This window comes from Leptinotarsa decemlineata, unplaced genomic scaffold (assembly GCF_025532065.1).
Source record: "Leptinotarsa decemlineata unplaced genomic scaffold, Ldec_3_MD MMD2_tig00026307_RagTag_RagTag, whole genome shotgun sequence".
NCBI classification, from domain to species: domain Eukaryota; kingdom Metazoa; phylum Arthropoda; class Insecta; order Coleoptera; family Chrysomelidae; genus Leptinotarsa; species Leptinotarsa decemlineata.
This window is the reverse complement of record NW_027412681.1, coordinates 585,652-603,963: the sequence shown is the minus strand read 5'-3', so window position 1 is coordinate 603,963 and position 18,312 is coordinate 585,652. Positions and strand designations below refer to the sequence as shown.

General features: G+C 36.9%; 1 protein-coding gene across 14 annotated transcripts in view; it reads right to left on the bottom strand.

The window, feature by feature from the left end:
* Nucleotides 1-18,312, bottom strand: part of Hr3 (nuclear hormone receptor 3 ROR-beta) — a 242,447-nt gene that overhangs the window by 10,344 nt on the left and 213,791 nt on the right. For 5 of the 14 annotated variants that reach the window (XM_074181395.1, XM_074181396.1, XM_074181393.1 and 2 more), the window contains 4 exons: nucleotides 7,015-7,242; nucleotides 4,592-4,784; nucleotides 2,425-2,615; nucleotides 1,630-1,923 (listed from right to left, as the gene is read on the bottom strand). In XM_074181395.1, coding sequence (XP_074037496.1) covers nucleotides 1,630-1,923; nucleotides 2,425-2,615; nucleotides 4,592-4,784; nucleotides 7,015-7,242 — 906 coding nt within the window. Of the gene's footprint in view, nucleotides 1-1,629; nucleotides 1,924-2,424; nucleotides 2,616-4,591; nucleotides 4,785-7,014; nucleotides 7,243-9,453; nucleotides 9,842-16,200; nucleotides 16,681-18,312 lie in introns of those variants that run through there. The other 9 variants (XM_074181388.1, XM_074181389.1, XM_074181390.1 and 6 more) reach the window with 9 other exon arrangements.

Sequence of the window (18,312 nt, the reverse complement as noted above, 5' to 3'; positions counted from 1 at the left end):
ACTTTTAGAGGATGTGTTTCCGCCTGGAAAAACCAGCGAGGGATCTACTACTATCCTAGCTAATGCCGCGACGGGCATTGATTACATTTGGAGAGTTTGAAGTCAATTCCAATGATTTATGGGCATTTTGAAATGTAAATACGTTTTTATTGAGGAATAACAAGTGGAGTGGAAAAATGCGACAATCACTGATGATACATAGCTGTATCATCACAGATATATTTTTATAGACGTAAAAGCGAATGGATGAATTTGAGAATTATAAATTAGAAATTATTTCTTTCTTTCCCGTTGCGGAAGTACCCCGCTATCTACATAAAGGTTTAAAAAAAAAATTCGATACATAAACTGATCGATACATGTGACTGATATTGAAGTATCTAGTTTTATGACTGATCATCATGAGCTGTCATTGTGATGGAGAAGATTTGTCTCTTCTTCCACAACATCCAAAAAGGTACTGATTGAAGGGTTGCTCACTGTGTTTGACCCAAAACTTCGGAAAGATTAAATCCATCTGGAAAAACGTTTTCAGGCAGTTTATTCCACATAAACGCAGTTCTCCAAATGAAACAGTTCTTAAACAGTGAAGTTCGAGGTGTACTTAGTTTAACCTCAAAACGATGATCAGGCACAGTTTTTCGTGATATCCGAAAAAAAGGTTTTTGTTTAGAAACAAATAGCGCTGTTTCTTTATAGCAATTAGGAATCACACGTTGAAAGGGAAGACCTTGCTAGTCTTAGCTCGCACGTTTCGACTTCTGAGGGTTGTCTTTCTTAGGAGTGCGATAGCTGGTTAACGGAAAAACATATTTTAAATATATTTCAAACAAATTTTCCAATTGATAAGCGTCAAAATGGTATATAGTATCTACCAGTGACATATATTCAATTATTATCGATGAAGCTATCTCATGCATGAAACAGTGATTCATTGAAAGAAACGTGTTTTTAGTAGAAAAGAAATATTGACTGTGCAAAAGGGGACGGTTTTCGAATTATCCAAAAAGTAACATAGATGCAGTTCACAGATCACTATCATATTATTGTCCGATTCACAGGGTATTCATATCTCTTTTGCAATATCAATTATCTAATAATCACTCTGAGGTAATATTTGATGATTTGAAATAATGGAAAGCGTTACACACGTGAACAAGACACTATTTGAATTATTAAACTTTTTATGTAGTTAAATAATCTGCAGGAAAATCTTCATGACTGCGTACGTCTGTATACAACTAACTTCTCAAAAAATATCTGTTAATCGGCGTTGTTGAATTCGTTTTCAAGTAATTTTCACCAAAAAATTGTTGGATATTCCTCTAGAAATCCAACAAGTTTTGATATGATTCGCGGTTTCTAGTTTGATTGTGAATGTGAATAATAATAATGATATTCAAAATTCGAACGAGACGCAAAAAATTGTTCAATACTTCCATGATTTCTTCAATTCCCATACATTATTCGCTAAATAAATATCACATTTCTATACACCAAGAGCAAAACCTGTGTCAAAATATTGTTGAAAACCGCCCCTACGTTTTGAATGTCGCACTTTACCATTCCCATGCCTCATATTAGTAACGGGGTGAACAGTTAAAAGGAACCGGGAGTGTGCCAACTTACTGGGTAACGCTACATCACAATCTTCGCCACTCTGCTGCATGTCACCCGCCGTCAACCCCGCCACGCCCCCCTGCCTCTGCTGAACGCCCGGCGAGCTGACGAACGTCGTGCTGTCGACGTATGAGGACAGCAGCGGTTCTACGCTCGTCTCCTGCTTCACGGAGACCATCGTACCACCCGAGAGCGAGGTACTGCTCGAAGTCTGGCTGACGCGTTTGAAGGAGAGGGTAGTTTTTGAGTTTGCACCGGAGTTGCCCCCTCCACCGCCACCACCACCGTTTGGGTTAGTATTGCCTGGCGAGGAAATTACGATGAGAGATCGGGGAAGGAAGGTTGTACTACTTATACTATTGTTGTTGGTTGAAGGGTTTGGCGTCGCCTTTACTATCGTGAAGTGTGTTTCATTATTGAAAAGTAGCTTGTCGTTTCCGGCAAGGATGTATGTAATGGTAATACATACTAGGACTAAAGCACTGTTTATCGACGCGAGTTTAGCTAACCAAGTTAGCATTATCAGGAGATGACTCTGTTGGATACATGTGATTTAATTTGTTTAATGGTGTATTGGAGAATCTAAACGAAATACCAACATATTTGTTGGTTGCATGTGTTTATTCTGATTTCCTGGTGACGCCAAACCCTTTCTGCATACATGATTATGTCTAAGCTACAATCTTTGTAAACTGGTAGCTCAGTCATAGTCAGTTGGTGGATGGGAAATCATGCGGGTGTGAATAAAGACACTACCAAAGATTAACCTATTTTTACATAGAAAAAAAACCTAGGCTTTCCTACCTGTATTGACCATCGCGCTGAGGATATTCCCGGTATCTGTTATGTCCATCGGTCGCGGGTCGTAAGCAGTAGTACTGTCTACTGCGTAGTCGGCTGAAATATCGTACGCAGCTATATTATTAGACTGCACTTGGGTCTGGCTGGTGTAGTAAGGGGTAGTATAGGTGCTTAGGTCAGTACTGTAGGAATATCTGAAAGCAAAATTATGGTTACAAAATAGCAAAAGAAGGAATATATATTGGTCATTACAACAAAAATATGGAAGTCAATCTCAGAGGACAGGATTGCCCGTTGGACGTATTTCGGTTTTTGTGACATTGAACTAAATCTTGTTATATTGACCCCCATTCGAAATCACTTCTAGATCCTCATTAAGATATGCAAGATATGCCGGTGAAAAGGTGCATCCGCAGTCGATATCCTGGGACAATGGGAAGGACGAGACAAGTATGTTGTCGTCAACAAAGCTATGTATTGGATTTTGGGTTTTTTCCAATAAGTCGTTGATATATAATAAAAAGAGGGTTCGAGACAATATGGCTCCCTGAGGAACACCAGCTTTGATATTAAAAGTATTTGAGAGATAACTCTTTTTTTTGGGTGATCAGCCCTGATTTCTGGCTTGATATCAAAATAAAATAGCCTGTAAGATATGTACATCTCATAAATAATTGAAAAACTTTTGATTTGAAAGCACCATTAATGGCAGGACCTGGTCACGTCAGATACTAACACTTTTCAAGTTGGTGCCATTACGTTAAAGTCACCAGGAGTTGCCTTCTGCTAGGTACTGACTCATTGTGATGTCCTGGAGAGAGATGGTGTAGATCTGCAAGCAGACGGCCTTGTAATCACGTCGGTTCAAGAGACGTTGGACAACTTTTGTAGTTGGTGCCAGATTGGGCAGAGGTCTCAAAAGACTAGAAAAACTTTTTTCTTCACCAGGAAGAGGATCCTGAATAATTCAACTCAATTTTTTTAATGTTGAGGCTATTCCATTCGAAGCAGAAGTGAACTATCAAGGTAGTATTCTCGATACAAAAAAACTTGACTTCCATTGAGATACTATGCAAGTTCCTTGATTGATGCAGTTGATGTACTGTTGTAACTGGGCTTGCGAAAGCAAGTTTGGCAGATGAAAGCTCCAAAAATTCATACATCAAGTTCAGAAGGAATGCCATTCAGACTCTTCCTGTTATAAGAGTGCCATGTGCTAAAAATTCAAATTAGACTTGGTTTGGAATATTCCTCATACAGTTGAAGGTCTTTACCAAGACCGTGGCTTCTGGATTATATCTTGAAGAAATTGATCTACCCTAGAGGGTATCAAAAGTGGAAGTAAAGTTGGAGTTGAGTTCCTCATGATTGAAAAATACTGCGCAAAGTTTCAGGGCAGGGCTGAAAGTGATGTTGGAGGTGAAGTTTCTCCTTAAAATGATGATGAAGACTCGAATGAAGATGAAAACGACAGTAAAGAATATGACAGAAACCCATTTGAAGCCTATAGTGATGATGAGGACTTGAGAGATGGTTCAGTATGTTTTGAAGATGAGGAGGAAGCAGAAGAGTGGGGATATTGGGGACAGAAACCCATTTGAAGCACATAGTGATGATGAGGATGAGATGGTTCAGTATGTTTTGAAGATGAGGAGGAAGCAGAAGAGTGGGGATATTGGGGACAGAAACCCATTTGAAGCACATAGTGATGATGAGAATGAGATGGTTCAGTATGTTTTGAAGATGAGGAGGAAGCAGAAGAGTGGGGATATTGGGGACAGAAACCCATTTGAAGCACATAGTGATGATGAGAATGAGATGGTTCAGTATGTTTTGAAGATGAGGAGGAAGCAGAAGAGTGGGGATATTGGGGACAGAAACCCATTTGAAGCACATAGTGATGATGAGGATGAGATGGTTCAGTATGTTTTGAAGATGAGAAGGAAGCAGAAGAGTGGGTATACTGTTTCTTCACATTATCATAGATGAACTGTAGATATTCAAATTATTTTGGGTTTTTTAATGAAAAAAACACACGCTACATTGTCTGTAAGGGATGTTTCGAGAGATGAAACCATATCAACGCCTGCATATGCGCTGATTGAACTTTCTTCTTGTTGACGGCGCCCATCATGATGATTACTCATTCATTCATTGAAGGCATACTCACCCTCCGTTATAGGGGTTATGAAGCTGATCTCCCGTCGATTGCGAAGGTAAGTCGAATACGGAACTGTCGGGGGCGGAATCACGTTGCGTCCTTATTTGCGCTGCGGCCGCCTCCTTCATCTGCTGCTTGTGGTAGTTGACCTCGTCTTCTACTTTCTCGCGCTGCTTTTTAGACATCCTTCCGAATTTGACAGCTGAAAAAGAAGAAATCATTAAATGATTTGTTTTGGGAATGTGTTTCACCATTATGTTTTGCAACTAGCTTCGGTTACATAGTTCCGCAAGGATCTGTTCTGGACCCTTTCCTATTCTTGAACTACAATGATACATGAGAAAACTGTCGTGAAGTTAATTTTGTCACTCAGGTATGGTTTGAACCAAGCATTTCTATAAATGACTAGCTCAATTTGAAATTTTTTGATATCACAATGTGAAGGGTCTTTCATTAGGCGTTTTCTACTTTGAAATATAAATAAAACAAAGTGTATGTGAGATATCATCGATTTTTTTTATTAAAGCGCATCGGAAACGTGAATTCGAGCTACGACAAAGTGAATTTATATGTTTGTGAAATCTCAGATCAGCATCTAGCCACAGTCCTTGCCTTCTGTAATTATTTGTAGTAAGTCTTGTCCAAGTTTGGTTTCAACTCTTCCTTCAATTTCCCACCTTTTGTGTTTCGGGCCAAAAAGTATCAGCTGAGATTTTTTAGAATTCAATTTCAGGTTATGGGCTATAGATAGATCCAGTAACTTTTGTAGATCGCTGTTGATGTTTTCCATTACCACCTACCAGTTACTTGGAGGAAATCGATTATATAACTGAGTGTCATCTGCATAATGATGAACTATGCAATGGTCAATTATTTTATGAAAGTCAGATATATATAGAGAGATAAGAATGGGGCCAAGGAAGGAGCCCTGAGGTACTCCATAGTTAACAGGAAAAGCACTAGAACACTTTCCATCCAGATATACTGACTGAGTACGATTTCTGAGGTAACTTTTCCAACTAGATCTAGAGTCCCTTCACTTAATCCGAAAGATGACATTTTCCTACACAGAATATTGTGATCTAATGTATCGAATGTAGTCCAAGAGTACCATGGCAGTTACTTCTTTATTATCAGTCTTTCAAAATGTGAAAAAATTCCATTCCCGAAGAAAAATATGAATAAGTATGTGGAAATGTTATCCAAAACTATTGAATATTTGTGAGATCTTCTGAAAGTCAATGGTCTCAGTGGAAAATTGATCGAAAAACAAATACAATGATTATTAAAAATCTGAATGTAACAAAATTGTTGCTTTCAGTTCAATAAAGGTTTTCACAGACAGCACGAAGATAAGGTAATGGAAAGCTTACTGTCTCCCTTCAGATAGTTAGATAAATATTTGAATTTCCGCATCAAAGCTCTTGAAAACATTGGTGAATATCCTACCGTAAATGACTATTATTTCTAAATATTTAGTTTACATTGTTTCCTTGTTTATTTATATCTAAAGAATTAAAGTTTATCAGATAATGTAACTGAGAAAAAGGATTGGGCCAAAGGCGGATTCTTGGGGTACGCCCCAATTAATCATTCACGAAAATGAAGAATCGAAACCAATTTGAATATCGAACTATTGGCATTAACATTGGCGCCGCCGCCAAAATTCGTATGACCTGCTCATTCGCCATTTTATATACTATTGCAACCTCTTTCGCCATTTTATATACTATGGCAAACTCTTTCGCCATTTGTTAGGAATCGAGTAAACTTTTAATTATTATATGCTCTCAGTGTCTATCAACGGAAACAATGAGTTACAAAATGACTGTTGGAAAAAAATTGTAACGTTACTCAAGTGTTGGCTTATTACATTCTGTTAATTTGCACTCTGCTTGTGCAATATGGGAAATGTGAACGAACAACACGGAAAACATCTGCAGAGAAGAAAAAACGAAATAGAGAGATAGTTATTTATATACAATACACATCAGTAAATTCAGGAATAACTATTGTAGCGTACTGTGTAGAAAGATGAATGTTTGAAGATTTTATTTCGAAATAGGTATTTATTTTCTTATGAGTATGTATCTTTTCTCGATACGCGTCTTCTAACGCGCATCTAGTGGAGAAGACCATTTTAAAATTCAGGAAACTCTTCCTACATTTGACAAGCTACAGTGTGGTTGGAGTTCATACATTGATAATAATGATAATAGATTGTTTCTCAAGAGAAAAATATTGAATTAGAATAGTCAAGAAAGAAAAAACATACTATGGAGATTAAACAGGTCCACATTCAGAGCTTTAGAATTCAAAGACTCGCAATATTCTTATAAGATATATTTGAAAATGATTTATCTGTTGAATACAAACATCTTTTTAACCGCATTGCTTGGTTGAAAAAAAGCAACTTTTCGAAAAGTACTCACCATCACGGCTCATCCCGAGCCGCAGACATTTCTGAAGACGGCAGTACTGGCACCTGTTTCGATTCACTCGATCTACGACGCAGTTCTTGTTACGCGGACACTGGTAGTTCACCACCGAGCTTTGCGATCGACGGAAGAATCCTTTGCATCCCTCGCAAGTGATCACTCCGTAGTGGACGCCGCTACTTTTGTCCCCACAAACCTTGCAGGGGATGATCTCGATTTGGGCTGCAACAAAAAATTTTGATCAATAAATGGTGATTATCTCGGGGCGATATTGATATATCAATATTGTGCAATATTGATACAAACTTCAATATCATTGAATTGACGATATTGATGCGAAATTGATTCAATATGCAATATTGTCTGAATAGATACAAAACTGTAATTTTGTTATATGGATATGTTATGAATTGATGCAATATGCAATACTGCAGTACAGAATTGTAATTTTTCCATATTGAAATGTGTGAATTGATGCAATATTGATTCAATATACAATATTGTCCCAACTAAAACAAAATTGCAATTTTCCATATGGAGATTTTGTTCAATGATGCAATATTGATACAACATGCAGTATTGCCTCAATCAATACAATATTGTTATTTCCTCATATTCAAATGTTGTGAATTGATGCAATAATGATGCAATGCGCAATATTGATACAATATGCAATATTGCCTCAATCAATACACTATTGATGCAATACGCAATATTTTCTCAATCAATGCAATACACTATTGATGCAATACGCAATATTTTCTCAATCAATGCAATATTGCACCGTTTCCATATTGAGATGGTGTTGTGAATTGATGCAATATTGATATAATATGCAATATTGCCTTAATCAATACAATATTGTAATTATCTCATATTCAAATGACGTGAATGGATGCCATATTGTCTCAATCAATACAATATTTCAATGTTTCCATATCGAATTGGTGTTGTGAATTGATGCAATATTGATACAATATGCAATATTGCCTCAATCAATACAATATTGTTACTTCCGCATTTTGAAATGTTGTGAATTGATGCAGTATTGATGCAATACGCAATATTTTCTCAATCAATGCAATATTGCACAGTTTCCATATTGATATGGTGTTGTGAGTTCATACAATAATGATATAATATGCAATATTGTCTCAATCAATACAATATTGTTATTTTCTCATATTAAAATGACATAAATGGATGCCATATTGTCTCAATCAATACAATATTTCAATGTTTCCATATCGAATTGGTGTTGTGAATTGATGCAATATTGATAAAACATGCAATATTGCCTCAATCAATACAATATTGTTATTTCCGCATTTTGAAATGTTGTGAATTGATGCAATACGCAATATTTTCTCAATCAATACAATACTGTACTGTTTTCATATTGAGATGGTGTTGTGAATTGATGCAATATTGATACAATATGCAATATTGCCTCAATCAATACAATATTGTAATTTTCTCATATTCAAATGACGTGAATGGATGCCATATTGTCTCAATCAATACAATTTTTCCATCTTGAGATGGTGTTGTGAATTGATTCAGTATTAATACAAAATGCGATGTTGTTTCATCAATACAATATTTTATTGTTTCAATATGGAATTGTTATTTCCTTACTCTTTGAAATGCTGTGAATTGATGCAATATTGATGCAATACGCAATATTTTCTCATTCAATGCAATACTGCACTGTTTTCATATTGAGATGGTGTTGTGAATTGATGCAATATTGATACTATATGCAATATTGTTCGAAAAACATGAATAACGTTTATTTTTTCAATATTATGAAAGATAGTAATATTGATTTGGCAATAATGTTCAAGTGGAGATTGAATGAAAAACAAGGGGAATATATATTGAGAATTGAGAAGCAAGTTACCAAATCAGAATTGTGATAATAAATTGTTGTGATATTGATAACAAATGTTGAAAAATGCCATTGAGGTTTCAATATTTCTCATACGATGGTATTGAAACAATATTATATTGATTACCATATTGTTACTAACGATATTGAATAAATGTTCTTATATTGAAATCAATGAGGAAGATGCACTGTATGTGTTGCAAAGCAATATCGTCGTTGATATAGATACAATATTGTACCACCACTGAACAATATCGTGACCGAGTCTTTTTCTAATGAAAATTTACAAAGAAGCGTGAAAAATATTGAACTAATACTACATAAATTATCATATTGTTACTGGCGATTTCAAATTGATGTTCTTATGTTGATATCAATGGAAAAAGTGCATTGTATGTGTTGCATAGCAATACCATTGTTGATTTGGGTACAATATTGTAGCACCACTGAACAATATCGCGATTGAGTCTTTCTAATGACAATTTGGGAAGGACCACAAAAAATCCGATCATCAAGAAGAGAAACAAAAAAATCTTCCGTACTTTTACCTCGGATAGATTTCGAACTCTTCTTATCCTCCTTGTCGTCGGACTGTTGGGGCGGGGGTGTGGTAGAATCGGCGACCGAAACGTTGTCCCCCCTCAGCACCTCCCGACTATCGCCTGCCGTACTCCAACTATCCCCTGCACCGAACAAATCAGAAAGCGAGTCCATTTTACGACGCACGAGTCACTTTTTTTTCCTGGCCTCGACCTAACAGGATGGCTAGAGCGCATGGCCGAAGGTTGCCGTACCTCCGGGTTGTATTGAAAAATTGTTTTTTTTTTTGTTTTTCCGAGTTACTTTTCCCGGGAAGCGAATGTTTTTTACAGGTCGTTGATGACGTCGATTTCCATTATACCTGTGAGGGGGTGGAAAAACAACGAGAAACTGTTCGGAATATACAGGGTATAACTAAATAGGTGTAAAACATTTGAGGAGGTGATTCCTCATCGAAAAAAGAATGGATGTTTCATATATAGAAACTTCTTTAGATTAGTTTCGTATTTTCGCATTTATGACGATGTATCTCTGTAGTTGTTCCTAAAATAATTTTTTGCTGCGAACTGGTTTATTTTGGGCAAAAAACCCAAGAGACATTTTTTCTTTAGAATGAAACAGGCTATCGGAAATAAATTTTTAAATGGTAAACACATAATGAGACAAAAAGTTACATTGGAAATAAATTTTAGGGGTTGCGTTTTCCACCCTTTACTACCATGGGCTAAATCAAATGAATTTCTGGCTAAGTCTCTTTTTGGTAGTACAAAACGTCAGGTTAATTTCAATATTGTAACTTTTTCAGTGCTTGTGAAAAAAATTGTTATACAAATTTTATGTACCCCCTTTAAGGGGCTGTATCTTAACAAGGGATGCTCCAATGAAGTTCCTTTATATAAAAGATCCTATGTTTGTTTCGATGAGGAATCACCTCCTTAAATGTTTAACACTTATTCAGTTACACCCTGTATAGAAAGTGGAAAATGTTCTACGAAGAAAAATGAAAACATCAATATAAAAACGTTACAAAGATGTCTGGATCATGCACGGAGGTTTATTTCAGATACAAACTGAAAGAGAAAATCCAGCTGAAACATTCACATTCCAATACGAATTATACGAAAATTAGTCATCAGTTTTGCAAACACTTGTACTTGTGTTGGAACATGTACTTCATAACAAATATTAGGAGTAAAAACTTAATGAGAAAAAGTGATTTTCTTGTTGTGAGAGTAGTTGTTCCAGATGGACTTAGTTTTTCAGATGGTATCTGAAAAAACGTCTGTACATGATATATTCGTCTTTGTAGAGAATTTACTCCCATTCTCAGTAACTTTTCCACTAAATTTGTAACATTAGAGAGTAGAAGACTAAAAGGCATTTTTTAAATTGTTCCGGCACACCCTTTACAAGGTGTTTCAAATTCGATCCTCACCATTGAGATTTTGTAATAAATTTCTATCATATCTCTTTTTTCTTCATTTGTGAAAGCCATATTTCGCCAAAAATTCAATAACAAAATGTCATTGAGGGTAACAATTCGCGAAAGTCAAATTTAGAAACATCATAGTCAAAACCTATTATGATAAGACTTAATTTTTTTCAATATCTCCAATTTTTCTAAAAAGAATGATAACTTATGATACATCATTGAAAAGGTAAAACCTGTAGCGCCCATAAGAAAGAATAAAGTTGATGATGGTGCCTGGAAGACGAAACGTCGAATAGCAAATCTGAAAACACCATTATGTAGCAGGGAAAAAGTGGCAACGTGGAAGTGCAATTTATTTTCGAATCCTTCGAAAAATAAAGCCAGAAAAAAATATAAACCATTTTCCGAAATTTCTGTTTTTCCCGGATATCTCCGGATATACTCGGAATTTCAGGACTTTCTCAACGGCACATCGTAAGTCAGGTAAATGCGCAACTTTGCCCCAATTTTTAACCATCGTTGTATCTCTCATAGTTTCCGAGATCCCAATGGTGAGGATCGAATTTGAAACACCCTGTATACTTCATTTCAATTTGCCAACATCGAAAAAGATACTTCTTCGTACCGGACGTTTCCAAGCGTTTTTCCACCCGGAAAAACAGCTCACCCACCAACTTTCCTATTAGCAAACTTTTTCGCCTAATTCTACGGGAGCACAGAAAAAAACCCTTCGTCGCCGTGCCAATCTACACGTCTCAACTCTTTTCCAATCAATGCGGATGGGCCACACGTTCTCCCTCCTACTTGTCTAGAGAGAATCCGAGGCGATAAGAAATAAGAAACGTACACTGGCCCGGGTCATTGGTAAATCAACACAAACAGAAATATTTCGAGAGTACGGAGCGGTCGTTGACCCGACATAGGCGGCGACAGAGGCTGGGCAAAGGGGCGATAGAGGTTGACCGGCGTGTGGGGGATGGAATTTATGAAAAAGGGGGAGCTGCTGATTCACAGTAGGCAATGTTGAAAATATTGTTGATAATAATAATAATCATAATAATAATAATCAACTTTATTCATCATAAGAGTGACGGATATCAACTAGATTAGGCCACGAAAACTTCTAAATGTGTATCAGAGATGAAGATCATCAGATGGAAAGTGAGTTTGGTATAGTCGAAGTAAACGATATTGTGCACTCTTGAAGTTGTCGGCACTCTCAAAGGCCAAAAAACCAATACATAGAAATGAACCGGCAGCAAACTAGTCCACGCGGAATGTAGACTTGACGGTTCGTATTGGTTAACCGAGTTTTATGATTGGCTGAAGAGTCACAAAATTAAATTCGAAGTCATGTTACGGTGACGAATAGAAATCGGGAATGCGGGGATGGTTATCGCCGTCGTGTTCAGTTCAGGAACTGATCGCGATTTGAGTGTTGAAATTCGATATTGGTGCAGTTATAATTACTCAAAAATGTTTGTTATCTGTTTAAAATGTGGCGTGTTTGGACAAATACTAATAGTAATAACGAGTGTGATAACAACGCAGACTTTTTCCTACAGGTGAAGCTAATATAAAGCGTGTAAAAACAATATACGACTGTTACAAAAGCAATGTGATTCCTACAACTGGAATCATAAGGGAGAAGTTGAATATTCCGGCTATAACGTGAGCTGCTGTGAGAAAACTCTTCAGAATTGGATAAAGAAACTAGGATTTAGATGATATATTAAACCCATACAATTCAAATTAATACCACAGTAGTTATCGCAAAATCAAAACTGTCGCGCGACAAAAATAATTCAAGCGGCCTCACACACCGTAGTCAATCACTTTGATATTTGAAGTCGCAGTTTTTGTGTGCTATCTATAGGTAGATCGATATAAATGTAGAGGCTGTTGTATACATGGTTTTCAACACAGGAGCTCAAAATTCTTGTGTGGGAAATAAAGTTAACAATTTCAATTGATTGTTCCCTGTCTATTCGATGAATTAGGTATTTGATGGAAATTGAAATTTCATGTCTGATGGTATCAAAAGTTTTAGATTATTCAATTAAGATAAGAGTATGTAATTGGTTGTTATCCAACGGCTACTCACCAATGTAGATGATGAGCAGCTTAGTTGTCTATTCTGAACCCTGATTAGTATATTGGAAGTATGTTATTTCTATTAAGATTGCCAGTTCGTGGCAACATTCGTTTTGCCAATTTGATATAAGTGATGAAAATAGTTGTACAACCCTTCTGTTACATAACTTGATAAAAAAAAGGTTTTAATACATATTTACAATGTTTTACATCACTAATTAAGTCAATTGATTGTTTATCCCTTTTTCTGATAACTTCCAAACAAATACCATTTCTATCATTCATAATTTTTTGAATTGAAATTTTTCAATTGGTATCGCTACATTTCAAATCTCTTGCCATTTCAGTGCTTATCCTGGTGGAGGAGCCGTCAATTTATGAAATTTCATTGAGTTCTGTTGGTATCGGTATATACTGTGATGACACTTTCTTGAAAATGAGTTCCATGTTTCATGGTTATTTCGCTCCATTTCCACATTTCATATTTTTGACAAGACATTTGACAGTTGACATGACCTCCATGAATGTTAACAAAATGTAAAATTTGGAACCCCCGGCTTGAAATTAATCTGTTGAAAAGTCTTCTTACACACTAGGACACTCGTTTAAAAATCAAATCCTCATAGATGAATTCATTAAACTCGTTCCAAAGACAAACGAAAATACTGGCCAAGCATGACAAAAAAGTGGGTAAAACAACTATTCTATGATCCTTGACAAATATTCAACTATCCAACTATCGAAGTCTTTGGAAACATGGCCATAAAGAGTGACTAACTAGTTATAAAACTGCGAAACTTTTCCAAAGGTGACTGACCCATCGAGCTCGACCCACACAGCAGTCATTTTGATGATCGATATTCTATTTTGGTTGATGTTTTCAGCAGTATGGCCCATGAATGAGCCCCTATAAAGTACCATCATACGTGAGAGTGATTCGAAAACAATAATAATTACAACTGGAACCTTGAGCTACAAATGGAAAAAGCTATCCAGACATTTGGGTGTATAGCTCTGGCTCCTGATCGGATTCCCTATTTTCCAGTCTTTAATTGAATGCACTTGCATTCAGAACATGGAAGAACGCATGTTTATCTCTTCATGTAAAAATTTGGGACGTAACTATTTATTTTTAGAGCGCTAACTTGAGCAACTAATGAACTTGGTCTTGTTTCGTTCGACGAGCGATATTTGACACCGATAGGCATCCATGTCGATGATATTTATTGAGAATCACCGGAGGGAGAAGGTTATTTTGTCGATTGTTGAAAAAATTCTATATACCACCCACACACTTACTGAAAGCTACAAGAAATTTGTGGCACTGTCAAACAATCTGGAATTCCTTCTGAAGAAAAAGTTTGTCCTAATTTTATTGTTCATTAAACTGACATTCCCATGTGACCCACAAAATAAAAAAAACTTTCTGATTTACGACACACAGCCGAAAATTCTTGTTTTAACGTCCCTGAATCCAGTTTTCTCAATAGTTCAATTGCAAATAAGTTATTGACTTTCGACAACAGTCGAACAAATTGAAAAACAGATCTCCGAAACGAAAATTCGCTAACTAACGTCGAATAGTCCGTTCATTAACACATTATCATTGCCAAATGGCTGGGTAATTTTACACGCTTTTATTAGCTCCACCTGTATGTATGTAGGTATGTATGTTTGTTTGTAAGGCTCGGTATCTGTATATGACAGAATTATTGACATTATTGCTTGATCTATTCGCGAGTAGATGGCACTGTACGTACGTGTTTTAAGATTATTTAAAAAAAATATTTTCAACCTTTCAGTTCGATGTCCTTCAAAAGCGTGTTTTTTAAACTATATTTATTTTCATATTTGTACAGAATTTTGCTACGACATCGTGTTCAATATAACCATTATTAGCCTCTCGTAGTGTTGTTTACTTCTGAAAATTTGAGCTTTAAACCTTTAAGAACGTTAACAAAGTTAGCCCACGTGGTAGTTTTATGAATCTGGTCAATTTTGACAGATTCGAAGGTGAACATCATGGATCATTTTGTCTACTTACTCAACAAGAAACGGTAGAATAGTTGATGTTTTTTTTAATAGTCATAGAAAAACTTATTAATGATTTCAGGTCCTCATCATCGTCAAATATTCATGATTTGGAAACTAAAAGCATTTGGGAGTTCAAATTAATATTCAACTTTCGACATCATTGCAAAAGTGAGTGGATTGATATCACCATCGACGCTGGTGTTTCCCAGAGGTAAAAGTCCATAGGCGTTAGGTCCGGTGACCTGGCCGGCCAACGGTTGAGTCCTTGGTTGGCTATTCAATTATTACCGAAATTTGCAGCCAAAAAGTTGGTGGCAAATTCTAAACACCTCTGAGATGTGGGTGTGCCATTATAAATGAACGGGCCGATAGCTCTACTCCTGAAAACCAGCCCTCACACTAAATCCAAATCTTTGACGTCTCTGCTCCACAATAGAAGGAGGATTTTGTTGTGTCCAAGTATGAGAATTGTAGAGGTCTGTCCGAATAGAATTTAACGAAAAATGACGCACTTGGCTTAAACTTTCGAGGAACCACGGGCAAAAAACCTTGCGGCGTTCAAAATCTCCTGATCTGAGTTGCAGCATATTTTTCGAAAATGTATCTAGTTTGAAAGCAGGAATTTCCCTTTAAAAGTGTCCAGTTTGGCCCACTCTGTACATGGTCGCTGATTGGACATCAGCTAACAGCTGGCCCTTTTGTGAAACTCTCAACTCATGAATGAGGAAAGAAAATTTAAAGATCCTTAATTTTTTTGGGAATATCCAAAACAGTTTCCCCACCCCGTACATCCTGGCGGGCCATTCCAATCATCATCATTCTCAGAACTCGAGTTTAAGAAAATTAACACGTTATTTTGGGTCAATGAACCCCGTGAAGAGTGATTGGGGGGCTATGGTCGAAAAAGCTTCAGAACCAGAGTCCAAAGGACGTTATTCAGTCGAAATTTCCTGCTTCAAAAACTGTTTCGCGTCTAACAAATCGATCGTCGACGAATTTTTCTGGTAGCGAGCTTTCGGAGGTGCGGTCTTATCCGAGGGCCATTGAACTTGGGGTTATTCACCGCCGAATATGGAGAGATCGTTAAAAGTCCGGAGAAAAAAGTTCCGAGACCCATCCGCGTGAAAAAAAAAAGAGTGCGACGTGTGCCGGCTATTTTTAATCGATAAGCGAATGACCGATAACTTACAATAACAGAGTGACAGAGATACAGTGTCGCCTATCTGAAATTTCCCTAAATTCGACGAAGATTACCGGCTGGCAGAGGCCTACCTTCGGTCAGGAAGAGAACCATCACTATTTTTTTAAACGGATTATGTAAGAGGACTTCGCGCCGTTGAGTTTCACAACACTTTCTAATATTAAACGAACACACTGCACTTTGTCGCTGCCGGAACAAACTGACGAGTCGGCGAACTTGCCACCTGTTTGGACCCACGAAAAACCAAAAATCACCAACGGCGGGCCCGTTGGCCCGTCCTCGAGGCGCTACACGCGAAAAATTCTCCGAACCAGGAAGAAACGTCGCGTATTTCGGACATTTTTTTCAAGAAAGGCCGTCCCGGCAAATTATCCTCGTATCTGTGTAGTAATACGGGAATGTTCTCCATGCGGAGATCTTTACTACTGACTCCGTCTTCGTCGCGATCGGAGCAGGGAGTTTCGTGCGGCCCGCGACGTACGTCTGAGCGTCGGTTTCGGTGACGTAGGGTTCCCCACTCGCGAGGAAAGGTCAACGTACTCGGTGTACACACTATGATTGAACGCACAGGCGGGTGTCGAGGGTTTCCCGCGGGGGCGAGGATCTGGGATTGCTGACTAGATTTTTGTGAGGCGGTAAGGGTTAGCAATTGAGTTCGGGGACGGTTTACGGCACGAAAATCGCCAAAAAATACTCGAAAGCTTCTGGGTTAGTAGGGGATAGTGTCCAGGACACAATTTGCAGATCTCCAGTTCTACGATAGATTCGTCAACTTGAGAGACACACAATTCTACGAAACAGAAATCTAATTACACAACACAGGCTTCAAATATGACGTAAAAGAGTGTGTGCGTACTTATGTAGGCACGTAAGAAGTCATACTTCATTTTTAGAAGTGATAACTCGTTAGTTAACGCGTAACGGCGATAGTTTGTCTGCCTTTCCTTTTTTCACGCATGCTTCAGCTAAAGGCAGACTCCTTCTCTCTCTCGTCGGACAGACGCTCAGTGTTTTGTGTGCGTTAGACATATACTGTTGACAGTAGTATGAAAATCTAACCAGCAAGCATGTAATATTCTTTTATGTGAAACGTTGCTTAAAAATGATGGTACTAATTTTGCGTGGGTACGTTTTTAATATCATTATTAGTATAGTCGAAGTAAGCGATATAGTAATCTTAAAGGTGTCGGCGAAGTCAAAGGGCAAAAAACCAATACAAAGGAATTATGCGTCAATGAATTAGTGCGCGCGGACTGAAGAATTGGCGGTTCGTATGGATAATTTTTACTAACCGAGTTTTATGATTGGCTGAAGAGTCATAAAATTAAATTTGAAGTAATGTTATAGTGACCAACAGAATGTAGCGATGAGTAACGCGTTGTGTGTGTTATTAAAGGGGCACTGCTGGAAGGTAGGGGGCACTATATCTTTTACTTGAACTATACATACATGTATTCCGAATATTTGAAATTTCAAGATTACTTCATGAATGAACCATTTAATTTAATTTAGTGTTTGGTATAATTAAATTTTTCTGGACTTTAAAAATCATTATTTGTATCTTTTATTAATTTATTAATTCATTCGTGCACTTATTACATATTAATGTAATAATGTATTAATTTATTTTAGTTTATGATGGTTATTAATAATACATACCCGCAACTAACCTCAAATTCTACAAACGTACTCAAAGTAATATGTAAAAACCACTTTCATCACTCATATCCACAGTAGATTATCTTCAAATCAATGAATTGTTGATACATATCAATTACCACGATATATTATTTGAAAAAATTTATATTTATGAACATTTACAGTAAAATTTATTAACGAGGTCTCTCAGTCAAAAAATCAAAACTCTGCTCTACTTTGCCAAGCTTTCGCTTCTGATGGAAATCTTCTTCAGGGCCTATATAATTTACTTATAGTAAAAATGCGTCAAAAACAATGCATTGAACATATAAATTGACAAAAGAAAGTTAAACATGAATTTTTCTGTTTTGAAAAATGTCATATCTTCACATAAATGTCATTTTTCAACGGACATTATGATTTGACAATCTTTGACTGTCTCTTTTACAGTCATAGGTTACT